Consider the following 24,190-nt stretch of genomic DNA (forward strand, 5'->3'; position numbering starts at 1 on the left):
ATTGCATGAGTCCAGACTGCGAGGACTCGGTTGCATATCGGCCTAAATAGGATAACTGAGATATCAAATGGCTACTTGCCCGTGGGGAAGGAGGGAAACGAAGTTGGGAGGAGGTTGAGAAGTGTTTCGTTCAACTGTAGTGGGCAGCATCCAAAACTAGTCAATGGGCTTTTTAAGCACCCTGAAATCTTTCGATGATCGATTTGCCCGAATCTAATCCCCAGCACCGAAAAGGCCGCCATCCCACCACTGATGCTCCGGAGACGTTCTTGATAGATCTGATAAACACGAATTTTATAGCGCCGCAGCTAGCACTGCTGCTGCGAAAAGGTGTCAGTACGGAGTAGAGGCGAGATTGGTTTGATTTTTTTTTGGGAATCCCAGCCCCTACGCTTGATTTGGCACACCAGCGCCGGAAGCTAGGAGTGTTGCGATACTTGACTACTAGAGAGGCAGTTCAAAGGGCAAGAGCACTCGCATAAAATCACGTGCAGTAGCCATCCTAGGCAATTTATCAAGCCCAGCTCCGCAATTTCCTTTAGCCAACCAACGTCTCTATCAACACAGCTTTCCAGAACCGATACTCCACCTGACATGGAAGTTGTACAAAAGAACGAGGCCTTTAATAGGATTGATGGCAAAATGAGATTTTCTTATGTCCAGGTTTTTGTTTTGCAGGATGGCATTTTATATACTGGGAAATGGATGAATCGATTGGATTTGCCGAAGACGCTGGAGGATCTTCAGGAAGTCCAGCAAATACCAACCGAGGACAGAGGCCCAGAGACGAGTACTGCTTGGTCAGCTGTCTATGTGAAAACACCAAGTCTCCTCGCGTATATCAATGGAAATCTTGAAAAGCAAATCGCTCGCGAAGTTGAAACATGCGAAATCCTTCGCAAGCATCCCCATCCGAATATTGCGACCTATTATGGCTATAATGAGACTCATGGTCGAGTCTCCGGGTTGTGCTTCAAGCGATACACGTCCACGCTACTTGAGACAGCCAATCCTCAACGTCTGGGCAAGGTTGCTTTTCTTTCAAGTGCTCGCGAACTAGTGAGAGAGAATATGATAAGTGGTCTAGAAGGGATTTTGGCTGCTATCAAGCATCTCCACTCGCTTGGGCTTGTCCATAACGACATAAACCCTGCAAACATCATGGCTGACAGAGACGGTACGCTTATTCTCATTGATTTTGATAGCTGTCGTTATATCGGAGAGTCCTTGCGCAATACCGAAACGAAAAGAACCCACCACTGGCACGACCCTTCTGTCGATATCTCGCTAGAGAAAAACGACTTGGACGCTTTCCAGGATCTACAAATATGGCTGGCTGGATCGGCGGATGAGGGCTTTCTTTTTGAATGACGCGCTAGTTGGTAAAGCGCCGACACCGAGTGATTCTTTTTCTTATACTTGACCAATACGTTTGCTCTTCTAAGTTGGGACTGCTCAAACTAGTCTATACCATTGTCTCACTATCGCCACCGTGAGAGGCTGTTAATTCCTTTCCGACGGACCTAACAAAGAAAATAATAGTATAAATAAAGAAGAAAGATGATCGAGAAATTTCCAAGGGTGCAATGGGTGATGTACATTACGGGGGAAATAGCTATGATTAGAAAGAAATTCGTCGGCCTAATCCATCTGCCATTTCAAGATGTCTTCTCTCCACTTCCCCAGATATTGCGCGTTATTGAACGAACCCCATGGCTTCAGTTGTTTTTCTACATGATCTTTTGTTTTGTAGTTTCCATTATTTTAGAGGAAGGGACTTTGTAGCACTGGCGGAAGATCTAGATTAAGCTTGAACCACTGATTATTCCTATACTTAAGTACAGTAGAATCCAAAGGCTCAAGCGCACGTTATTATCTCCGGAAAATGTTCATGAAAGTCCGACGTTTTGTCCCTCTGACAGATTTTGTATCTAAATTAATTGGATGAGGAGACTAAGCGTGCACAGGTAGCGTAGGACGATCATGGCGGGTGTCGTGTGCTGTTTCCCACTCCTTAAGAGTGTTGGAGGAAGATATGGTGTCCGGATGGCCCGAGCCTAAGACTTTGTTGCGGAGCTCTACACATCTGCCCATCAGAGCTAAGGCGGCCGGGATATTTCCGAGTGACTCCCAAGTAAAAGCAAGGTTGCCCATGCTGGTCAGAGTAGAGGGATGCTCTGGCCCTAGCACCTGTTTCCGGGTCTCCATTACCTGCACCTCTAGCTCTTCTGCTTCATTATACCTCCCATCGCTGTACAAGCAGCTCCCCACATTCTCTATACAGTCAATATACTGCTCTTGTTGTTCGCGAACCTCGCGCTCACTTAACAAGGACAGGGCATGTGGTAAATATTCCCTCCAAAGCTGTCGGTTCGTATGGTTATTATTCGGAAAGATCTCGCTCAATCGATCTGCTGCTTTGCTTATGTAGGCTGGAAATTGTCCCTCATTCCTTATCCAGTTTCGTGTTGCCAGATGTACCAAGCGATGAAGGGTAATAAATCGATTCCCAGGTTGGACGGTAATAAAAGAGTAGGCGCTCAGAAGCCCAAGAGCATCAGTCATTTTCACTCTCGATCCTGACCGTGGAAGCAAGGTTTGTGGGATATTGCGTGGATTGAAACAAGCCATGAATGATAGATATTCAGCAGCAAGTTGGTCCTGCTTCTGACCCTGATAGAAAGAAATAAGCCATGTCTTGGCTACAAGATTCTGTATATCCTTGTAGCGCCTATCATCACCAAAATCCTTGCTAAGTAGCTCCACAACATCTGACTCCTGCTCCTTTAGAAGCATCAAGTAATCAGACACTGTTATACCTTTCTTGTTGATATATGCTGTAGCCTGGCTGATAGCCAATGGAAGAAAAGTAAGCTGCTCCAGCAGAGCAATCGCTGCAGGAGAATCATCAAGTAGGTCCTTGCGAACCAGAGCCTGCTCTAGAAACTCCACGCCAGTTTTTTTATCGAGCGCCCCGATATGTATCACGCAAGAGGATACTAAATCCACCGCTAACTCTCGATTGCGGCTGGTAAAGATGATATGGCCTTGGTCGTTAAAAGGGAGGAAGTCCTTTAATGGCAGAGTGTTGTTGCTTCCTTTGGTCCACATTTCTATATCATCTGCATTGTCGAAGATCAGAAGCCATTTGCCTTCTTTGTGGCTGAAGTAAGCCTTGATATCCTCTTTCACATTTGCTGGTTTCACATCCGGAATCCCTACCATTTGTGCAATAGCCATATAGGCCTGCTCAACAGCTTCATGACTATTGCACGGGATCCAAAAGATTGAACATGTAGCATCTCTGTCTCGCATGCGGTATGCTAACTCCAGAGCTACTTGTGTCTTTCCAACCCCTCCTAGCCCAGTAATGGCGAGCTTGTTGTCTCCGCCAGGCATCAGAATTAATTCCTCCAATTTGTGAATTTCGTCCTGACGGCCCACAAAACATGGATTCCTCCCAAAGGGGATCATCAAGTGACGGTTTTTACGCGCATCTGTTAAATATAATAAGATATTTGTTATAGATTAACTTCTGCTGTTAGGGACTCACTGACCTTCATGCTTTGTTGGTTTCCAGTACTCCAAGAAAGCTTTCGCCGCGGATGCTCCAGTCGCTGCAGCATACGCTTGCCACGACTTGCTCTTGTGACTATCGGCATAGTCACAGACGCCCTTGACAATAATACACGGAATATTATCCCATACCCCTGCCCCCTCCATCTCAAAGCCAACAACCCTCTCTTTTCTGACAATTTCATCACGATACTGTCCAGACTTCATGACCGTGTCGGCAGAAGCAACTGGCCCGATATATATAGAGGTCTGGATGGCTTCTTCCGAGAACTCTCGACATCGGATTTGTTGGCCTTTGTCACAATTAAGTTCGTCGCAATCCTTCCCTAACGCGTCCTCACAAATTTGATCAGGCGAGTCGGTTCCGAAACAGGAGCACCTAGCCGAAGAAGCATAATGGGAGTGCTTATGAAGATAGGAGGCCTTAAAAAGCATATCATTGAGCCTTGGATGATACCACTTGGTCCCTGTTTGTTGAAGGGTATAAAGATATTGCTGCGCCTGATTCTGAAGTTCACTGCGGGCATTCTCCGCACGAAGGCCATTTAAAAGTGTCCGAATCTCTCGACCTGGCCTGCCTAGCGTGTCCTTGAGGCCAGTCTTTCGTTGAAACCCACCAGGGTATTGCCTGCCGAAGTCATATTCAATCACTGAATCACTAATAATCACATCGCCAAGGAATATCTCTTCGTAGTTCGGCGGCGGTGGGGCACCTCCGCAGATACCAACAACCAGAGCAAGCTCGATACCCGTGTAGCTAAATTGCAGGCTGGAGGCAACACTTGCTGCACTTCCTTTACCCATTCCTGGCATGTAGCATAGCACTACATTGTGCCTGCCAATCCGTCCATTTATATATGCATTTGTGTCGCCTCGGTGTTTGCCATAGTATTTTCCCAGCCGGTCATAACATTTATCAAAAAGGGCTTCGACAGCTTCCGCCTCGAGAGGAAGGGCGCAGATAATCGCGATCGTAAAATCGTTGCGGCTTTTCGGTCGCATTTTAGCTTAGAGTAGCACAGGTTATCGGAGAATGTGAACAGAGCTATATAGAGGTTTGTTGTGTCAAAGTCTTAATAACAACGCCAGAAGACGGGGGGGTAAGCAAAGCTGAAGTCGTTGGAGAGCTGAGGCGGCCTTTTATATCCACAGCCTCGTGCTTGTCTCGCCAACCAAAGGGGAGTAATAGCCGCCCAAGAAGGAGCAGCCCGGAGGCTTTTATTACATCGTTTTCTTAATCAGCCAGTAAGATATAACTTTATAGGCTTTTTCAAAAGGCATGATCGAGTGAGTAGGAAATCCCTATGGCCAAATTCGAGTCAGACTGGCGTGGAGAACGGCTCGTCCCTTCCCGCCGGGATTCGCATAGTGAGTCAGCAAGTCCCCACCATTTGTCGTGTTTGCACAAAAGCCTCTAACACTCCCCGCTGTTGAGCTACATTAGACTAAGCAGTCACGTACTATAAGGAAATCTTACGCAACGGTTGGGCCAGGCTGAGATTGTTGGAAATTACAGAAAAAGTGTCCTCGCTTGCCAAGCGAATTTATTTACTAACCGTATGAGTACTAGTACAATTTAGTTGAGGGTTTGGGAATTAACTAGGAGAGTTTCAGGTGGGCAGGGCGGTTGTGCAAGGCACTGTACCTAGATACGGATGTCACACTCGTATGTGGATTGATTTCCAGACGCACATTATAGTTGAATGCGTTCCAGCTCAGGCCGGGCTGAGTACTGCGTACGTGAATATTAATCAATGGACAGGTAGATAATGATACCGTAAGATACTTCTTTTTTTTTTTTTTTCCTTGTTTATTTTTTCTCGGAAACACTAATAACTGGAATTCAATTCCGTCGTTTGGGCAGTATGATATGGACATAAAGGACATACATGGTGTTGGTGGGGTTAGTCTTCTACCGATGGGATGGTTCGCTGTTTGGGTTTGATATTATAGTGCTTAATCATTTCATTGTTATTTGTTAAGTAAATTGTCAACCAAATTCAAAGAGCACTCCCACGCCGGGTATCCGGGCCCCTCTGTATTGCGCCGAGTGGACACCAAGGTATCGCATCGCAGCCCGCTACCATAGAAAACGAACCATATCGAGTTAGTCTGCAAGTTGGTGATTATTTCAGGTTATGAGAAAGAAGGAAGGACACAGAAAGAGGTATATAATAAGCATTATCGGAATTCATGGGTAAGTAAATAAGTGGAGTAGTAGGTAAAAGAGTAGTCCAAGAACGGAGAGTCCGAGGACGAAGAAGAAAAGAAAGGTAAACCATCAACATCAAGGTCGATCCAAGATCCTAAGGGATCGAACGGGTAAAGGACAAGGCAACTCGTACAGAATTATGTAAGGAATCCAAGAGCACCAAAGGGATTAACCAATGTATCGTATACCGGTAACTTGACACTCAGTCTGATTAGAATTACGTGGGTAGTTTGGTTGTTTAGACGGGGACGGGCTCGCGCTCTTCTTCACGGCCTCGGACGTCGCCGAGATCGCTGGCGGCCTCCGCGTCGTCATCTTCGTGGTGGTAGCTAGGATGCTGGTCGGCGGCTACCCATGAGTCGCGGTCACCCCGCAGGGGCTGGTCCTGAGTGGACAGGTCGACGCCGTTCTCACGATTCTTGAGGACGTTCTCGCGGTGGCGCTGAGAAAGCGTACGAGAACGCTGAGAAAGGCCGGACTTGACGGAAGCCTTCGATGTGACCCAGTTGGCGAGAGCATCCTCGCAGTCCTGGATGATCGCCTTGCTGGCGTCGTAACCGTCGTAAGCCTGGCGGGTCTCACCGGGGGTGACGGGAGTGTCGTCGATGAGGTCGAGCAGGTGTTTACCGTAGCCAGCAATGATGGCAACCTTCTCGCAGTGTTCCCGAAGGGCATCGAATTGATACTGGAACGCGGCCTTGAGCTTCTCACGGGTGATGTTTGAGAGTTGCGCTTCAGCGACGAGAGATTCGGCTTCGGCACGGACAAGTTCCTGCTCGAGGACGACGATGCGGGGGGAGTTGGGGTCCTTGTACTTGAGCTTGGCGATTTCGTCGGTAATCTTTTGCTTGCCTACAAACAGTCAGTGTCATTCACAGCCCGAGGCCAGCGGTTGATAACATACGGTCACGGCTGGGCTGGACGGAAGCCTCGATGTTGCGGATGCTCTTGATGGTAACACGGTACTGGTCGTAGCGGTCGACGTAGAGATCCTCTAATTCTCCGACCTCGTAGAGCAAGACACCCAGCTTATCCGTGATATCTGAAACATCCTCGTCGCAGTTCTCACCCCAGATGGAGAGTTGTTGCTAGTACAATTAGCGTTCGCCTGACCGACCCGGATCGCGGGAACATACCGCAGTTTCCATGCGCTCCTTGGAAACCAACTCCATACTGCGCATAACGTTCTTCTCCATCTTCACAAGCTGGGAGAGCTTGCGCGCAAGGTCGGGCCCAAAAGCGCCGGCGGCATTCTTACGGAAGGCATGTCCTGAACAAATTGTTAGCACACTGTCCTCTAATACTGCATATAATCCTGGCAAGAGAAACTCACCAATGCCACCTCTCCCCATCCATCTGTTCGTCTTCGTGGAGGATAATGGAGGTGGAGGGTTCTCGATTTGGGAGGCAGTCGGCAGGCGCGACTGGCGCATAGAGTATGTGCGATGCATTGTGAATCGACCGGAATAAATCAAAGCTCGACAGCTAAGAGGATCGACGAGGGAAGGATAGAGGAATGCGAAAGCGGACGAAGGAGGAAAAAAAGGAGGGGTTGGAGCTGTGGGATCGGATTGGAGGAAAGGAGTTCCTTGAGTGAGCCGATTTGCGCAGAAGTGACGTGGGAGGAACCGTCGGGTATCAGGAGGTCACGGCGGATGTGGCGGAAAAGGGTATATAGCCGCAACCGGGAGGGTATGCGAGATTGCTGAGAAACAGACGAAGCAATTGAGTAGATGACGCTCAGGGAAAAAGCAGAGACTTGGAGAAGGGCAGGTGAAGATGGAGAAGAGAAAGCAGAACAAGGGAAGAGGGAGCGGTGACGTCGAGACTCAAGGAGGGGCTAGGCTCGATTCGGAAGTCACGGGCTCAGTAAGGAATCGCTGAGATGAGGCTGTGCAGCAAGAGGGAGATCGATGTAAGACGGCGATTGGCAAGATGGAGCCGATGCAGGCTGTGAGTGGTGGAGCGGGCAATTGGGTTCCGATGGAGGAACCGCAGCGATCGCATAGGGGACGACAGCTTTTATGCACCAGGAATGCGCGACTGCAACATTGAGGCTAGGATGCAATCTCCGATACGTCATAGGGCCCGCTCGATGATATCATAGATCGTGCCCAGTAAAAGGGGTTCGCCAACTAGAACAGTGATCAGCACAGGTGAGATCATCCCAAGATCAGGGAACAAGTCGATCTCTTTGACAATTCTGACCTTGCTGGGGAGGAGATATTGTCTACAGTATGAGGAGTAATTGTCGCAAGGCGAACAGTGTTGAAACCATGATGGGATATATCTGTATGGGTTATGTATGGAATGTGAAACGGTCAAGAAATCACAAATCTCAAAATCCAAATCCAAGAATCTGGACCTGAATATCAAGACTAAGCTTATTTAGAATGCAATCTATCTCGCATCCATAGCGGGCGATCGATCCGCAGTTCGTCCATCCAGATCGCACACTCACACTTGGCTTCATGTAACCGTGACGAATGGTGGGCCAATAGCAGGTACTCCAACAGGTATAATATTACATAAATTTTATATATCTCTATATCTTTGCTGCCTTGCGACCTCTTCTCCTTTTGGTCGTCGTATCGTCACCATTCATGCCCTCGCCGTTGTCTGCCGCCGCTCCCCGCTTGGCACCCTTGCCCTTCCGACGGGACCGAGGAGCCTGGTCCTGAGGGGTGTCTATCTCGCCACCGGCATCTTCTGCACTTTGACCAGAGCCGGCTTCAGCTTCTCGCCGTAAACGACCAAAAGCTTTCTCCATTCTACTCTGGCCGCCGGATCGGACGCGTGGGGCGAATGCACCCGCGCCTTGAGGGCCGCTGAAGAAGCTCGTAATGTTGCTCTGGGTTCCCTCTTGTTCTCGTTGGTTGATATCCCGAATAACGGGCACAAGAACTTCATCGGTACGTTCCTGAGACCAGCCGATGGTCGCCATCAAGAAGGTTCGCAGTCCATGTAGATCAGGCACGCCCCATTGGAAAGCCGACGGATCCCTGTCCGCTTCTGGCTCAAGGTAAGCCGTATCGACTCGAGTATCGGGGAATGTAGGCGGCAAGAATATCTTTGTCGCCTGCTTCTTGAACTTCTTGTAAAACGCCGAATGGTCGCTGCTCGACATATCGACTCCTGTCTGAACCTGAGTCCACCAGTCGCGGAATTCTTCAAGAGCGCCGAACTCAGTCAGGATCTCCAAGGCTGTTACAGGCCCAATGCCGGGAATGCCCTCGGTATAGTCGCTTCCGAGCAGATGTGCGAAGCTGATCAACTTCCTTCGATGGAGAGCATACTCCTTCTCCAGGTCCGTAGTCAGGTAGCACTCGACGTACTTGCTCTGGTTGAACATATTCTTGTAAACACGGGTTCCACCGAAAAGGAAGATATCGCTGTCATCTGTAATAATGCCGTCCACAAGCCCCAAGGAGACCAGCTCCGCGCATTGGGCCTCCGCCTCCATGGGTGCGGTGATGTACGGTAGTCCAAACAGACTCAACAGCTGCTGGCATTCCGTGATCATGATTTGGGTGACCTCATCTGCATCCCTGCGATCTTTCTTCTGCTGTGATCGTAGCTGCTTGAGTTCTTGCTCATAGTCAAACGCTTCATTCTGTGATGTTGAGTTGAGAGTTGCCGCAAACCGAACGTGCTCCTCACCCTCAGCCGCAAGCTGCCTCATGAGCTCTTCGTCTTCTGGATCTGAAAAGCCTTCATCGTCGATGTTAATTGGTTGATTGAGCTCGAGTTGACTGTGCAGAGCCTGATTGGAAGGGATGTCAGGTTGCATCGTAACGTCTTCAAAGTCTGGTGAAGGGGATTTCTCCGCCTTCTCAGTGTCTATAGCATCCACAAGTTTTGCTGTTTGCATTGGGACATCCTCGAACTCGGGCGAAGGAGACCGCTCAGCTTTTTCAGTGTCGGAAACAGTGGCAAATTTTTGTGGCTGTACGCTCACATCTCCAAACGCTGGTGAATGAGAGCGCTTAGCCTTCTCATCGTCAGTTGCTTCCCATTCGTATGTATCCGGTTCGCCTTCGACAGAGTCCGATGCTTGAGTATCAGCCAATCGAGTCTCCGCAGGTTGGGGATGTTCTTCGCCTTCCGCGGCTGCGGTGCGAGCCGAGGTGGCTTCAGCAACGGGTTCACGCGGCGATTCTGGGTCGAGATCAATAACCTTGTTCTCAGGAGATTGGTCGACGTCTATGACACTGGGCGATCGGTGCTCTCGCAAGAACATATGATCCGGCGTCATAACTGTGTCGCGATAATTCTCCAAAGCCTCGTTGTCAGGCTGATCAGCAATGAATTCAGCATTTTGTTGCTGTCCAGAGAACCACGGCGGTAGGGGTACGTTCTCCTTGACTTTCGTGGAAGGCTCCCTTTCAAACCCACCTGCGTTGGGATCGACTTCTTGCGGTGGCTTTCTCGTGTTCAGAGGCTTCTTGGGCTTGAGCGTTTCAAATGGCAGTGGGCCCTCGAAAGAATGAGTTGCGGCAGGTTTAGGTTGCTTGCTCCGCTTCGACTGTGCCAGAGCCGCTGCGAAATCCAGGTCGTCGTCACTCTCAACAGATTCATTTGCTGCTTGATTCAGAGGTGGCGGGGATGCGATTCGGTTGACTGGTATTTCTGGCATGTCCTTATCATGGTCCTTGTGATCCTTCGGTTGTAAAGACATTTCGATCGCTTTCTGAAGGTCTTCATCATCGCTTGCTGTTGCGCCCTCAAAAACATCATCAACGGCACGATTCCGGTGCAGAAGATCTTGGTTGTGGTCTTGGACAAAGAGAGAATCGGGTTCTGGATCTTGCTCTTCGACGGGTCGTTGCTGTCTTAGCGAGTCGTCAAGCACACCTGGCTGGAGGAATGGAAGCCTCGGAAGACGATTGAGACCCTCGATAGGCACGTCCTCAAAGCCTCCCTCGTCGTCCGAGGCTTCCTCCACCTCCGGCTCGATTTCGTGGTGGAAGTATCGGTCAACATCGATTGGCTTCTCCTCCTGACCTTCCTTATTACCCACAACACCCAGCACCCAGCCGCCCTCGACGGAGTTATCCTTGACAAGCACGTATTCCTTACCACGTTCTCCAGCAATCCGCTGGCCGGAGTCGTAGAATGCCTCATCACCGTTCATACCGTTGATGTTCATGAGACGCTGCGTGAGATCGTTCCTTTCCTTCACACGCTCAATTTGAAACTTGGAAAATGCCATGCGATCGGGAAACATAGTATCAAGCTGTTCCTTGGAGTATCCCATACGTAGGCGACTTCTAAGTCTCGCGGCATTCAGGATATTGTAGCGATCGGTAGCGGGAAGACTAAGGAAGAATGGACTATCGAAATCAATCTTGGAAAAATCATAGAGGTTGATGTCTTCGCCCTGGTGAAACTGTCGCGCGTATTCTTCCAACTCTTCCTGCGACATGATGCGCGGGTCGTTAGGAGCACCCATTTCCTGAAGTGAAACCTGCATATCGGGTAGATGATAAGCGTCTTTCCTCCTGAACGTCCGACCCTGCTGCTTCTGTTTCTCCGTCATGAACGTTTCCTCGACATAAACCGGATTGTCTGGAACTGCCTCCTCGTCCTCCTGGTGCGACCGGCTCTTGCGCTTGGCCACCTCTTGCTCGGCAGTTCGTTGCAGCTGCACTGCAAGCAACTTACTCGCCGTTTGTACCGCATCTTCCCTGCGACCTTCGCGTCTTTTCTTTCGATTCGCAATAGTCTGTCGCTTCAAGATCGGGGCGCCACCGTCGAAGACGAAGACGGGTTTGATTCCGAAATAGAGGAGCTTGCATATCCGGCGAAAGAATCCGACAATGTGTGAGTTCCGAAGAGCGTTTCCTTCCTTGTCGCGGACGGCTTTCAAAAACTGGTAAATCCAGATGGACGCATCGACCGCTAATCGTTTCCGGTTGAGGGTCTCGAGCTTCACGGGTCGGGCGCAGGGTTGGACGATTGTCCAGAGTCCTTGGACACCCATGGCGGCCTAGAGGCAGAGAAGGAGTGTGCGGAAGGATCAGAAGACATGCCAAAGCATCGAGTCCGAGGCAGCAGTTGATTGCAATGACGTGCTGTAGCCTCGAACAGGCAGAGTGACTCCCCGCCGCCACCGAACACGAGAGCGCGCTGTCACGTGGCAGCTACCGATAAGAGATTACCTAATCCTTATCGTGAGATTTGATCTTTTGTATGCGGGGGGATCGTCGACTTTTTGCTGCGCGATTGACTCTTGGAGGCGAGTCCATGTGGCTCCTTGGTATTAGAGATGCTTTCTACGCTCGAGGTTGGTTATCTACTGTTGCCAAATCTGCCCCGTTCTGCGCTAACCGATACCAGCATATTGATGCTTACCTCCCAGTCACCGCGCTCAAGATACTTGATCTTGGAGGGGCGAAGCTCGTTCTTGTGGGCCAAGGAACATTTGCGCGTCTGATTGAGGAACCAAGCGGAAAAGTGCTGAGCTTTGTAAGAGCCTTCAAGAGAAATCACGTTCACGGTTACGCTGTCCTCCGAAATGAGCAAGAGGCGGGAACCCACAATGTCCGGCTTGTAGTCTGGGGAGGTGAATCATTGAGACTGATTGACTTGAACCTCTCAACAACGGGCTCAAGCGAAGAGTATGTCGTGTCACTGTCTATTGCTAGTGCTGAATATGCGGCTCCGGATTGGATTCTGGCAGGATGTTCGCAGACAGATGGCAGTGCTGCGTATCTGGTGACGGCACACAACGCCGTCTTGGGCATGTCCGTGGTGGAAGATGCTTCGTCAAGGTATGACCAGACGTTGCACCTACGGCAACTTGCTGTGAGCGTCAAGTCTGTTTTATACTCGGCTCAAATCGTCCCAGTTACTCCTTCAAATCTCCTAGTCGCCGCTGGAACGGTCTTCGGCGAGATCATTGTCTGGTCATGCTTCATTCGCGGCAACCAAGGCTCTGCCGCTGACGCAGTGGGCTCGATACACCACTTTTTCACCGGCCACGAAGGGTCTATATTCGACGTCGAGATTTCCTCTGAGATCCCTAATCTTCATGGTGACCGTTCAGGAAGGTTATTGGCTAGTTGCAGCGACGATCGGACGGTCCGAGTCTGGGATATATCAGACTGCGAGCATGCCTCCCCAGACGAACCTTCGGCTTATTCAACAGATGGGTTTGAATTGAGATCCACTGGATTCGGGCACGCGGAGGACGAAGAACTGAACTCGGAGTCATGCGTCGCTACCGCATTTGGCCATGGAGCTCGGATCTGGGGCGTTGACTTCGTCGCTGAACGGTCTGACGTGCACAAAATTAGCCTGATTTCTCGCGGGGAAGATGTACATTGCTTGCTGTGGGAACTCAGCTGGCAGCCATCGGAGAAGCCCGAATTCAAACTCACCAACACATGTACTCTCCGTCCCCACAATGGCAAGCATATTTGGTCTCTCGCGATGTACACTACTGGCGCGGAAACGGAAGTCTACACCGGAGGAAACGACGGAGCTGTCAGGACGTTTAAGCTCGTTCAGGAGGATGGGCAGTTAGTTTGCCCTAACTGGACCACCCGCATCCCAGTCACACCAGGCTCAGAGGACACCAAGGGTGCTAAATCCGCAATGAGGGCATTTGGATTTGTCTCCCCAGAGTGCTTCATTGCAATCACTACAATTGGCGAGGTTCAATTAGGACGTGTTGAATCTGCGAATTCTGTTGACCGACACATCGCAAGCGAAACATTGTTCGTCGAGGAGGACCTCGGCTCCTACTGCGCGTTTGCAGGCTTGCCATCTCAAGGCGTTGCCCTCATCGGAAACAAGCAAGGGGTTATTCGGCTCTTTAACTACGAAGCGAAGTCACTGACTGGCATTATATCAGTTGGACAACGCCCAGTTGCTCTACACATCTATGACTATCACTCTGATGCATCATCAACGGTCATAACATTTCTCACAACATATATGAACCCTGAAATCACGGAACTGTTCCACATCAATCTCACACCCAACGCAGAGCCTCGCGTGGAAAAGGCGACGGTGCATGTTCCGGCAGGCTTCGACGTTGCATCCACCTCACTAATCCATAACGATGAGTATATAGCCATTGGAACGCGATATGGCTCGCTTGCCGTGTACAGAAAAGAAACAACCGGCGATCTCCGGCCGCTACTCAAGGTCTTTAGAGTTCATAGCAAAGAAGGTCTGACCAGAATTATTCCATTCACATCGCTCTCCCCCGCAGCAGCGCCATCGCCGTACTTCCTGACCTGTGGCCGGGATGGGACCTACCGCGTCAATGTCCTGGAAATAACCGAAAGCGCCGAAGAGCCCGTTTCCTTACGCACCCTGCACACTCCCACGACGCTAGGGTTCCACATTGAGGGCGCGTACATCGACAGATCCTCTCAAGAGCTCATGCTCTACGGCTTCGGAGGCATGAGCTTTGTCGTCTGGAACGAGTCTACTCAATCTGAGGTGGCAAAGGTACACTGCGGCGGTGCACACCGACGCTGGGCATTCCAACCGAGCAGTGAAAGACCAGAAGAGGGTCTCCTTCTCTGGTCCCGGAGTGGGCTCAATGCTTCTCATATCAGCACACGCCTGACAAGGTCAATACGAGCTGGAGTACATGGAAGGGAGACCAGGGCACTAGGGACGTATCAACAGTCTAACGGAAAACCCCTAATCGTCACCGGATCCGAGGACACAACGCTGCGTATTTTCACGCCGGGATCGCCGTCAAGGACAGGTCCATGGGGCGCACTGGAGTGTATCCGCGTCCTTACAGCGCATGACTCCGCACCACAGCATATCGCCTGGTCGAAGGACGGGAGGTTTTTGTTTACGAGTAGCGCGATGGAGGATTTCTTCCTCTGGAAGATTAGCTCGATTCCAGTCTTTGGTCTGTCTGCGGCTTTACAGGGGTGGTGTCCAAAGAGCCACCCCAAGTCGGAACTCCGAGTGACATGTTTCGACCTGTTGGAGGTGGAGGACGGGCAGGCTGAAGCTAGCTTTCTGCTCTGTCTGGTATACTCCAACTCTACGATCAAGGTAAGCCAGCCGGCTTTAAAGAATGAACTTCGGCTAATCGAACTCAGGTCTTCCACGTCTCATGCGCCAACGAAGACAGCCACTTCACCCTCCTAGCAAGCGGCACATACACAAGCAACTGCCTAACGCAAGTGCGCTTTCTCCAGAGCACATCCTCGCTGTGCCTAATCACCACCTCAACCGACGGCCACTTCACACTTTGGGACATCACAACCGTCCTAGAAAATTACTACAACCTCACCCCGACATTATCCCTAAAAGAACCACTCACAACCTCCCTCCAAGAAGAAACCATCGCCTGCGAAACCAGACACCCCATCCACTCAAACAGCATCAAAACTATCGACTTGGTCCGTGTTTCAGATACAACTACACTTATCCTCTCCGGCGGCGACGACAACGCCGTCACAATCTCACTCCTTCATGCCGAACTCGATCTTCAAGACACCGAGCCCCGCGCGTCAACAATCACAATACCAGACGCACACACGGCATCCGTCAACGCCGTCAAGGCAATCGAGCAGTCCATCACTATCAGCGACGGAAAGGCGCAGTTTACCTTTGCGTCATCGGGGAATGACCACCGCGTTAAGATGTGGCGGGTGGAGGTTGACATGAGCAGTGGCGCGAGACCGACACTTGAGAATTTGGAGGTGCAAAATGTGCTGGACCGGTATAGTCCCGTAGCGGATATCTCGTGTCTGGATATTGTAAGGGATGAGGGGCAGACGAAGTTGCTTGTTTGTGGGGTTGGGATGGAGTTGTTCACGGTTGGGCTTTAGTAGGTAGAGAGGTTTAGACTTGTATATAGAATAGAGGTCACGTATTCGATGTTACACGTTTGGAAATTGTCAGATGGTTGCGTTCTCCATGTACGTCGTCCGTGGCCAAAATGGTTAGACTCTCCCGGCGTTTCATTCCAGGAGTTTCCTCAGTTGTCCCCCCCCCCCTTCCCCCCCACGACATCTTCACAACCCCCTCGCGTCGCTGTCCGTGGTCGGAACTTGGAACTCACGGTCATTAATATATTCACTAAACTTCTCCGCTGATCAGCAGGTGCTACCGCCGTGGCGAATGAGGCATCAAACCGGGGCACCGTCTCTGAGTTGACAGCACGCCACCTCCTACATCGAAACCTCCATAACGATGCCGGACTACAATTCCGGAAAGGGAAGGTTCATTGACCATTCGATTGACTTTATCGGTAGTTCAAGAGAGTGGACTGGAATATTTTGGCTCGAGAGGATGCCATCTCCCTTACGGTACAATAGGGCTAGGGTTAAGTAGCTAGTTCGTACCCAGGTACCTGCATTGCTTAACCGATGAAGGAGCACTAAATGCCTTGAACTCAGGGCCACTTCTTCAGACTAATGCAAGCCGGACGGTACCTGAAAAAATGCGGAGGTCGATCAACTACCGAAGTTGGCACGGCTGTACATACAGAGTGAATGTTTCATGTACCTACGTTTCATCTCTCGTGCTCGCGGTCCGAGTTGCCGCCATTGGCCATCTTCCTTTGCTTTGCCCTGACATCTTCCTAGCTTGTCAATTGGCTGTTATGCAATACGGGGAAGGTGGAAGGTGGCAAGCAAACTGCCGATCGACACCCCCCTCCACAGAGTCCGTTCTGAATCGGGACTGGAATTGCCAGGAAGCATCCATATAATACTGTCCACACCAGGTTCAATAAGGTGGCTTCCATGTCCATGTTCGATCCCCAGTCTTCAGTATACCAATTCGGTTCCTGCTGCTGATTTGACCATGAAGAACGCCCTCCTTCTAGCCCTAGCGGCCAGCACCGCCCTGGCAGCCCCCCAGCTCAAAAAGCGCGCTACCTTCCAATGTCAGTACCATTTACCCTTTCATTAAAAATATGCCAGCTGACCCAAGAAGACTTCGGCACCAACCAAGCCGGCGCTGAATTTGGCGAGGATACGCTTCCTGGTGAATGGGTATTTACCTAACCATATCCTACCTCAACTAGCTACCTAGACCGGTTCAAAGTCGTACTGATAACATCGAACTAGGGCAAGGAGTATATCTTCCCCGACCCATCAAGCATCTCCACCCTCATCGCGGATGGCTTCAACACGTTCCGGATCCAGTTCAAGATGGAGCGTCTGACGCCCGAGATCACGGGGGCGTTTGACGAGGGGTATTTGGCGAATTTGACGGAGGTATTTTCTCCCAAAACAGATCTACCTTGATACTCGTTGACAGATATTTTCCCTTCCAGACCGTCAATTATGTCACGGATGCAGGCGCATTTGCTATTCTGGACCCGCATAACTATGGTCGATTGTACTTATGCGCCCTTCTTCCATTCTACGTACGCATAGAGTGAAATGTACTGACGGAGAATAGCAACAACGAAATCATCTCCACCCCCTCCGACTTCCAAACGTGGTGGACAAACGTCGCAGAGCAATTCGTCGACAACGCCAACGTTATTTTCGACACGAGTACGCTCCCTTTCCGATTTCGTTTCCAACCAACTTGTCAAAAGCTAACGAGAGATGGATAGACAACGAATACCACACAATGGACCAAACCCTAGTCCTAAACCTAAACCAAGCAGCCATCGACGGAATCCGGTCCACAGGCGCAACCCAACCAATCTTCGTCGAAGGCAACTCCTGGTCCGGCGCCTGGACGTGGGTCGACGTAAACGACAACCTCAAGGCCCTCACCGACCCACTTGATAACATCGTCTACGAAATGCACCAGTACCTTGACTCCGATGGATCGGGGACATCTGTGTCCTGTGTTTCTGAGAGCATTGGGTCTGAACGCGTGGCGAGTGCCACGCAGTGGCTGAAGGATAATGGGAAGGTAGGCATACTTGGGGAATTCGCCGGAGGGAACAACAATGTCTGCCAGGCTGCTGTGACGGGATTGCTTGATGCGTTGAGCGCGGATAGTGAGGTTTGGCTAGGGGCGTTGTGGTGGGCTGCTGGGCCTTGGTGGGCGAATTATATGTATAGTATTGAGCCGCCGAGTGGGGTTGCGTATGGGGCTTACTTGGGGACGTTGCAGGGGTATTTGGGGTAAGGGTTGTTCTCGCCTTACGGTGACAAGCGCGACTTTTCTTTACCTAGTTCGGTTTAAAGTTGTGTATCACGATGTCGAGTATCGGTAGTCTTGTGCAGATGGAAGGGAATAAAAGGCTAGTTGCTGAAGAATGGTCACCAACCCTATTGCCCCATGCAAAATAGAGATTGAGATGGGGAGACAGAATGTCCATATGCATATACTTTGCCCAGCTCGTGAGTAAAATTGGAATTGGAATTGTAATCGAGCAAATTGAACTCAAGTAATGCCCGTCGGATGCAATCGCCGCTCTTTCTATATTGTCCCGTCAGGTATTAATAGTTCTGCTTGTATAATTATCATCAGTATAATACATACGTGGAGTTCAGGTAGCTGCCTCTTAGTTGAATCCTCTTGTACATAATGTACCTCATGCATGATGTAAGACATGGAGAAAACTGAAAGGGAAAGAAGAGGATGGATTGGAAATGGAGAAAGGTGAGACAACAAGAATGATTGAAACATATTATATTATATTATGTTGCGAAAAGCGAGATAATTGATTAGGCATAGTTATATACTTCCCCGTCCCCTGTTTGGGCTTGACGGTACGCCCATGGACGTAATCTTTGCTGGGAAGGTAGAATATCTATGTACGGAATACACCAAACAACCAGACCGCGTCCCAGCCCAGATATTCAAACAAAACCCCAACAACTAACAAGGCAAAATCGTCTCAAATCCAATAATATAAACCGAAGCCGGCACATTCGTAGTAAGCTCACACTTAAAGCCCGTAGTGACACCCGTAGCCGGAAAATTAAAAGAACCCTATACCCAGCGGCCCTGATTCTGTGCGATACTGATCGACATGCTCGAGGCAACCGATATAAACACGGCACTGCAAAATAGGTTGCGTATTTCCGCCTGTGGTGAGGTGGTTGAACCGCACATTGTAGATGCGGCCAGGGACAGTGGGGATTATTTGGGAGATCGATAGATGTTTGACCCGCTCGTGGGCACCCATAGGTTCAATGCGTAGGGGGTATTCAGGCCTTGCACTAACTCAATCTCAGTGCTAGTCTCGATTGTCCAGTCCGTAATGGTAGTCGTCGTAAAGCGAGTGATCAGACTGGCAAGCGAGTCCGTGAAGAAGCTGGTCAGCGAGCTGGTGGAGGTCACCAGAACCTGCTCAGTAAGGAAACTGGTCGACACATCGGTGACGGTCGCGGTGTAGGAACTAGTGAGCGTAACAAGCCCGGTGTCTGCTGCATGGCTGGTGATGGTGGTAGTGGTGGGCTCCTTGAATTCGGTCGAGATGGTTGTGCCGCTGTATTCATCGCGAACGGTCTCGGCAGTTTCGAGTGTCACAGGGACAGGCTCTACCGTTTTCGTCTGGGTGATTGTTTGCAATAGAGTATCCAGCAAGTGACAGCAAAAAGGAACTGCGTCCTATTCTCCACGCAGCAGGGTAAAGATAGGGTCTTGAGGGCGACAAGCGCCTGGCTTGCGAGGGCTGGGCAGTGCCACCGCGCTGGCAATTAGGGCTACCAGTCCAACAGTCCACCGCATTGTAACGAGTGAATGAAGAGGGAAGGAAGACAGCTGAGCAAAAAGGTATCGTGAGACTGTGAGTTCCTTATGAAGAGGAAAACACGCGAGTCAGGACAACAACTCCACCGCGGCACTAGCGAAGTTGGAGCAGGGTGCAAGAATGGCCGACAGGGCCTGGACTTCGTCCGCCACTGCAGCCAGATCTAGATCGTCGCTTAAGTCTGCCGAATCTTGCAGAAAGCTTGGCTCGTCGAGATACGAGGGTCCAAGCACGCTACCCAGCAGGGGAAGACAAAGAACACACCCGGAGAACCCTGAGTAAACCCTCCCTCAGCAACCGAACAGAAATACCAAAACGTTGGGACATCTCGAAAACTATGATTCTATTTAATCTAACGTCAGCCTACGAACTACCCATTATGACACGAAGACTACTCCATACTCCAGCCACAATATTTGCATATCCTGATCATGAGCAACCAAAGCAGCCCAGCCCTACGAGACAAGAGCGAAAGTGCGTCAAAAGCAACATTGGCAGTCCCTTCAGCTACACCGTGCCGTGCCGTGAGCAGGAAGTGGAACGTAAAAATGCAAGTCCATGGGGGTGAAAATGCCATCGCAGAGCTATGTGGACTGAGCTGGAGCTCATAGAGCCAGAGCAGACTCAAGCAAGTTGTGCCTCTTCATGCACCCTGACCCGGCCGCCTTGACCTTACTGCGCTTCGATCGACTCAGCTTCCAGATCGATCAAACCGATTGAGCTTGGCCGCCGCGCGCGGATCCATCTCCATCCCCATCCCCATCTCCGTCTTTCGACTCGCCGCAAACCTTCTCTGGTCTGGCTTGGTACGGTAGGCCTGATCGCAAACCCTGCGCCCAAGGCGACGGGAGGAGGAGGAGGAGGAGGAGGAGGAGAGACTCGATAGTTGTCGCATCGCAGGATTCGCATGGTTCGTATCCCCTGTAGCCTGTAGCTCGTGGCCCGTAGTTGGAGGTAGAAGTAGATACTCGCTAACAAGAGTAAGGAAGGAACCTAGTCCGAGACCTCGTGGCAGGACGACGCCGGGACCAGGTTGCGGCGTCTTAGCTGAAAGGTCCTTGGTAGGTCGTGGATGGTGGGTGGTGCGGTTCGCTCTGTATCCGTATTCGCATCCTCATCCTCATACAGGCGAACAATGCTCATATAGAGCGTGAAGAAGGCTGCAGGTGTTGATGCGGAGATGGGCTCGGGCCTCGGATTTTGAGCTTTGAGCTTTGTGCAAATTGGTATCAGAGGTACGCTTCGAAATGCGGTTATTCGCATGTAGGCGTCAACGTAGGCGCCCCTGGGGGATTCGAATCGCGTCAAGTCGAATATCGAATATCAAATATCAATGGTAACCAGATCTCGACCGAGGCGCCAAAGCACTTATCGAAGCGCCCTGACTCTGCCTTGATTTATTGCGTGACGAAGTGCGGTGCTGTGCCCTCAATCCCAAGGTCCCAACAACGGCGCACTCTCATCCAGACCCTCAATCTCAGCCTCGTACTCCTGTTCCCGCTGCCGCTCGGCCTCTATATGACTCTGATACTGGCGCCATCGCGCATACCACTCCGCATATTCATCCGGACTCCGGCTCTGTCCTGCCGCATCGCGACCGTCGTTGTCGCGGTCCAAGTTGTTGCCGGCATCAGTATCAACAACAAGAACCATCTTGCGCACCCCATGAACGTCAAGAACATGCTGAATGATACTTCCATACCGAGTCGTCGAGCGGCGGGGGAGATGCGGTCGGGTTGGCTGTTCTTCACCTCCACTTGAAGTCGAGGGTGGCGGAAGCGAGTGAGCAGCAGTGGCAGCAGCGCTCATGCCAGCCTCAAGATCAGCCATTTTATGGTTGATTCCTGTGTCGCCGATGCCGTATTCGTATTCATTTTCGTAGTATTGTTTCCTTGGGGAGAGGAAGGAGAAGAGCGGGATGGATTTTTCGCAGAGCTGGTTTTGTCAGTATTGTGCGATAATTCAGAGTTAGAGAGAAAGTACCTGCGAGACCAGCCCCAGCGCAAAAGTCACAAAGACCAAGCCACCGAGCATGAGGATGATGGCGCCATCGGAGTCGGGGACGTGGAAGTGTCCGGGATGAGTGGAGTTGGCCATCCTGAGGCTCAGTATGGAGTATGGAGTACGGAGTACGGAGTACTTTGTAGGTGTATAGATCTGATCTACAGAGTATAAGAAATTCCTTGGAAGCAAAAAAACAAGGAACTGGAAGAAGGAGGGAGGTTAGACTTCGCGTCTCCAGGAATCCTTCTGACCTTCTCGCACTTTCGCTGAACTTTTTTTTTCCTCTTTCACCTTCTCTTTTTTTTTTCTCTCTCGTTTCGCCTCTAGCCTGCCTCTAGCCTGCCTTAGCTGCTATAGTAGGCGCACTATAGGCCAACCCGGCATATCCCGGGCCGAAGCGGGGCCACGTACACGCACGCACTGATGTTTCAGCCCTTGAATTGTCCAGTTCGCACTAGAGTCAACGCTGTGTCTGCCGTAGATTCCAGCCAGAAGCCCAAGGAGGATTCCCGATGCCACTGGGGACGCGGACGGCATTCCGTACCCACAGTCCGCAGCCCGCAGCCGGTCTCCAGATCCCGAGCCAAAGCTTCTCGGAATGATGGGAGAATGTCACTGGCCGTTGGGCAGCGTATTAGCGGGGTCTGCGGACTCTCTCCGAGCCGCCAATATAGGACTGAAGCCTGGACTAGACTGCACTGCACTGGAAACGTGTCGAGCTCCCCGGCCGGCCGAATCAAGGCTCTTGGCCAATTCTCTCCGGAGTACACTCTGGAGGAGACTAGAGAAGTTAGACCCCTGTAGGTATTCTGGTATGTCCCTGTGGGGCGCCGAGTCAGCAATGCCTGTCAGAATGGTCAAACGGCGATTGGAGCTGTGTCAGAGCAGTAGCCCGGAGTAGTCTCTTGTCGGAATTTCCGACATTGCTTTCCAGATCGTCAGCGAGTCCTTGAAGGAACAAGGAGAAACGTTCGTCCATACTTTGAGCCTACCACGGGTTGTCTGTACGGTCCCTTGGTCCAGCCGGTCACTCGCTGCTTCCATTTGCCAATTTCATTATTTTCCGATGCAGTCGATGACTCGACATCCAAGTGGAGCAAAAAGCTTCGCTCGAAGGATCTTGGCGCGATCTGATTCCTTCCATGTCTCTCAAGTCTAGTCTATATCAATGCCCTAGTCTACTGCCCTAAGTGGCTTACGCCGTCTGGCATAGAGTAGTTAACATTTTAATTACCTGGACTAGTTATCTAAGCGGCCTTGAGCTAGGCCGACAGCAGCAACTGGTCCAGTGCTGCATTACTGTATTTAATTATTGGTGATAACAGCCCGCTCCGTGCCTTTTAAGTGCCACCACCCCCCCCCTCCCGGAGCTTTCTTCTTTTCTTCCACTACACCACCACCGCTACTCATCGCTCACTTTTGCTCTACTCTGCTCTACACAATGGCCCTCGCATTCCTCCTCGCCGCCGCAACAGGCGACAACACCGCCATCGAAGCCTCATACACGTCCAATCCATCCATTCTATCCGCTACAAACCCCGACGGCCGCAACGCCCTGCACCTCGCCACCTTCCACTTCCACCGCGACACCGTCCGCCTTCTCCTATCTTTCTCATCCAACAACAACAAAAACCTGTCCTCTCAAAAAGACAAGTACGGTCAAACATCCCTGCACATCGCAGCACAAGGCTCAAGTCCAGAAATCGTCGACTTGCTATTAAAAAGCGACGACGACACAGCCTGTTCTGCCCGCGACAATGACGGCAAAACGGCCATTTTCTACGCTTACCAGAATCCGTGCCTCGATGTACTCGCCCACTTTTTGAGTTCTGCGAATACGTGTGGCAGTGGCTGTGCGCTTACGCCGGAGGTTGTGCTGCGCTCTCCTTCTGGCTCTGGCTGTGGCTCTGGTTCAGGCGCGACTGATTATTTTGGAAGCGCGGTTTCGACTCCGTTTGGGTGTGGGCGTCCGGCGGCGACGGCGTCGGCGTCAAAGTGTTGTGTGAAGACGCAGTCTTGATGTCGCTCCGTACCTTGGTCTGCCAGCAGTCCTTATTGGACAAAACCACGACACCCCCATCCAAGATCAAGAATTGGACGCTCCTGAGAGCCGAACTAGTCGAGTCAACTGGAAAACTGCTCTGCCCTCGTCGCCTGGAAAGCATGCGACAGCGCAGTGCATCAAAGCCGCTGGTCAGTCCACCATGACAGCGCAAGGCCTGAATTGGGGCATTGACCAGGTCGAAAGACGAGTACTACACTGCGCCAATTTAGTTGGCGAACAAACTCGGTGGAAACCGAAGCGAAGCGATATCTTCTTGTTTATTAATTTAGATAGAACCGGCGCACTGGAGTTGATAGAGCTATATACCTCAGGGCTAGTTTTCTTCTGTATGTATCCATATCATTCCTCAATTTATATGGTACGCTAAATTGACCAACTATCCTCTCCTAATCTATAGAGCCTGCGCGTAAATCCAGCTGCTGGCACCAGTACCCTTGCCTATAAGGTTGCTACCTACCAAGAATCGGAAGCTTGATCAAGCTGACAAAACGAACTACGACTGGATATGCCGCCTGCATGTCCATGTTGATTTCATATGACGGCAGCCTTCCTCTGCCGTACCGCACCTATACCATCACTTCTCTAAATACAGACGATTGGATGGAGGCTGCTGCCATGCAGCTAGACGTACCCTCAACAACTAGAATGAAGGGTGTCATCACTTGGGTCTTGTGGAGCT

The 24,190-nt window shown here is 50.9% G+C and overlaps 9 protein-coding genes across 9 annotated transcripts; 5 read left to right on the top strand and 4 right to left on the bottom strand.

Annotated features, from left to right (window-relative positions):
- Positions 1 to 594: 594 nt before the first annotated feature.
- Positions 595 to 1,371, top strand: BDV17DRAFT_283184 (putative Rho-associated protein kinase; the record flags this gene model as incomplete). Its single annotated transcript, XM_073760315.1, has 1 exon — positions 595 to 1,371. The coding sequence occupies one exon, from the start codon at positions 595 to 597 to the stop codon at positions 1,369 to 1,371; it is 777 nt and encodes a 258-aa protein (XP_073613425.1).
- Positions 1,372 to 1,570: 199 nt separating this feature from the next.
- On the top strand, positions 1,571 to 1,793 carry BDV17DRAFT_269105 (uncharacterized protein). Its single transcript, XM_073758543.1, has one exon. It carries the CDS (start codon positions 1,594 to 1,596, stop codon positions 1,783 to 1,785), a length of 192 nt encoding a protein of 63 aa, XP_073613426.1. The 5' UTR covers positions 1,571 to 1,593; the 3' UTR covers positions 1,786 to 1,793.
- Positions 1,794 to 1,815: 22 nt separating this feature from the next.
- BDV17DRAFT_269106 (putative kinesin light chain) lies at positions 1,816 to 4,852 on the bottom strand. Its single transcript, XM_073758544.1, has 2 exons — positions 3,558 to 4,852; positions 1,816 to 3,497 (listed from the first exon to the last, which is right to left on the bottom strand). The coding sequence occupies exons 1-2, from the start codon at positions 4,576 to 4,578 to the stop codon at positions 1,954 to 1,956; spliced, it is 2,565 nt and encodes an 854-aa protein (XP_073613427.1). The 5' UTR covers positions 4,579 to 4,852; the 3' UTR covers positions 1,816 to 1,953.
- A 1,093-nt stretch (positions 4,853 to 5,945) lies between these two features.
- BDV17DRAFT_151255 (Eisosome component PIL1/LSP1 family protein) lies at positions 5,946 to 7,442 on the bottom strand. The gene is made up of 4 exons (XM_073754489.1): positions 7,122 to 7,442; positions 6,925 to 7,058; positions 6,693 to 6,876; positions 5,946 to 6,640 (listed from the first exon to the last, which is right to left on the bottom strand). Exons 1-4 carry the CDS (start codon positions 7,237 to 7,239, stop codon positions 6,027 to 6,029), a joined length of 1,050 nt encoding a protein of 349 aa, XP_073613428.1. The 5' UTR covers positions 7,240 to 7,442; the 3' UTR covers positions 5,946 to 6,026.
- Positions 7,443 to 8,102: 660 nt separating this feature from the next.
- Positions 8,103 to 11,908, bottom strand: BDV17DRAFT_151242 (ssDNA endodeoxyribonuclease RAD2). Its single transcript, XM_073754488.1, has one exon. The coding sequence runs from the start codon at positions 11,769 to 11,771 to the stop codon at positions 8,334 to 8,336; it is 3,438 nt and encodes a 1,145-aa protein (XP_073613429.1). The 5' UTR covers positions 11,772 to 11,908; the 3' UTR covers positions 8,103 to 8,333.
- A 90-nt stretch (positions 11,909 to 11,998) lies between these two features.
- On the top strand, positions 11,999 to 15,740 carry BDV17DRAFT_269109 (tRNA (34-2'-O)-methyltransferase regulator RTT10). Its single transcript, XM_073758545.1, has 3 exons — positions 11,999 to 12,074; positions 12,128 to 14,818; positions 14,866 to 15,740. Exons 1-3 carry the CDS (start codon positions 12,057 to 12,059, stop codon positions 15,598 to 15,600), a joined length of 3,444 nt encoding a protein of 1,147 aa, XP_073613430.1. The 5' UTR covers positions 11,999 to 12,056; the 3' UTR covers positions 15,601 to 15,740.
- An 839-nt stretch (positions 15,741 to 16,579) lies between these two features.
- Positions 16,580 to 17,869, top strand: BDV17DRAFT_299675 (glycoside hydrolase family 5 protein; the record flags this gene model as incomplete). The annotated part of the gene is made up of 6 exons (XM_073763923.1): positions 16,580 to 16,661; positions 16,712 to 16,770; positions 16,846 to 16,995; positions 17,055 to 17,119; positions 17,183 to 17,280; positions 17,343 to 17,869. 6 exons carry the CDS (start codon positions 16,580 to 16,582, stop codon positions 17,867 to 17,869), a joined length of 981 nt encoding a protein of 326 aa, XP_073613431.1.
- A 2,918-nt stretch (positions 17,870 to 20,787) lies between these two features.
- On the bottom strand, positions 20,788 to 21,671 carry BDV17DRAFT_151310 (uncharacterized protein). Its single transcript, XM_073754490.1, has 2 exons — positions 21,426 to 21,671; positions 20,788 to 21,377 (listed from the first exon to the last, which is right to left on the bottom strand). The coding sequence occupies exons 1-2, from the start codon at positions 21,537 to 21,539 to the stop codon at positions 20,871 to 20,873; spliced, it is 621 nt and encodes a 206-aa protein (XP_073613432.1). The 5' UTR covers positions 21,540 to 21,671; the 3' UTR covers positions 20,788 to 20,870.
- Positions 21,672 to 22,572: 901 nt separating this feature from the next.
- BDV17DRAFT_151324 (ankyrin repeat domain-containing protein) lies at positions 22,573 to 23,711 on the top strand. The gene has a single exon (XM_073754492.1). It carries the CDS (start codon positions 22,888 to 22,890, stop codon positions 23,464 to 23,466), a length of 579 nt encoding a protein of 192 aa, XP_073613433.1. The 5' UTR covers positions 22,573 to 22,887; the 3' UTR covers positions 23,467 to 23,711.
- The last annotated feature ends 479 nt before the right edge of the window (positions 23,712 to 24,190 follow it).

The sequence above is a fragment of the Aspergillus undulatus genome (genome assembly GCF_047715775.1).
Source record: "Aspergillus undulatus strain CBS 261.88 unplaced genomic scaffold BDV17scaffold_41, whole genome shotgun sequence".
NCBI classification, from domain to species: domain Eukaryota; kingdom Fungi; phylum Ascomycota; class Eurotiomycetes; order Eurotiales; family Aspergillaceae; genus Aspergillus; species Aspergillus undulatus.

Bases quoted from the DNA above. Each gene is read 5' to 3' on its own strand.
- BDV17DRAFT_151310 (XM_073754490.1), bottom strand. From the start codon at position 21,539: ATGGCCAACTCCACTCATCCCGGACACTTCCACGTCCCCGACTCCGAT. The intron at 21,378-21,425 runs GTACTTTCTCTC...TGACAAAACCAG, and splicing joins CGCTGGGGCTGGTCTCGCAG to CTCTGCGAAAAATCCATCCC.
- BDV17DRAFT_151324 (XM_073754492.1), top strand. From the start codon at position 22,888: ATGGCCCTCGCATTCCTCCTCGCCGCCGCAACAGGCGACAACACCGCC.
- BDV17DRAFT_269109 (XM_073758545.1), top strand. The intron at 14,819-14,865 runs GTAAGCCAGCCG...AATCGAACTCAG, and splicing joins ACTCCAACTCTACGATCAAG to GTCTTCCACGTCTCATGCGC.
- BDV17DRAFT_151242 (XM_073754488.1), bottom strand. From the start codon at position 11,771: ATGGGTGTCCAAGGACTCTGGACAATCGTCCAACCCTGCGCCCGACCC.
- BDV17DRAFT_269106 (XM_073758544.1), bottom strand. From the start codon at position 4,578: ATGCGACCGAAAAGCCGCAACGATTTTACGATCGCGATTATCTGCGCC. The intron at 3,498-3,557 runs GTCAGTGAGTCC...TATATTTAACAG, and splicing joins GAAACCAACAAAGCATGAAG to ATGCGCGTAAAAACCGTCAC.
- BDV17DRAFT_269105 (XM_073758543.1), top strand. From the start codon at position 1,594: ATGTACATTACGGGGGAAATAGCTATGATTAGAAAGAAATTCGTCGGC.
- BDV17DRAFT_151255 (XM_073754489.1), bottom strand. From the start codon at position 7,239: ATGCATCGCACATACTCTATGCGCCAGTCGCGCCTGCCGACTGCCTCC. The intron at 7,059-7,121 runs GTGAGTTTCTCT...CAATTTGTTCAG, and splicing joins GATGGGGAGAGGTGGCATTG to GACATGCCTTCCGTAAGAAT. The intron at 6,877-6,924 runs GTATGTTCCCGC...TAATTGTACTAG, and splicing joins AGGAGCGCATGGAAACTGCG to CAACAACTCTCCATCTGGGG.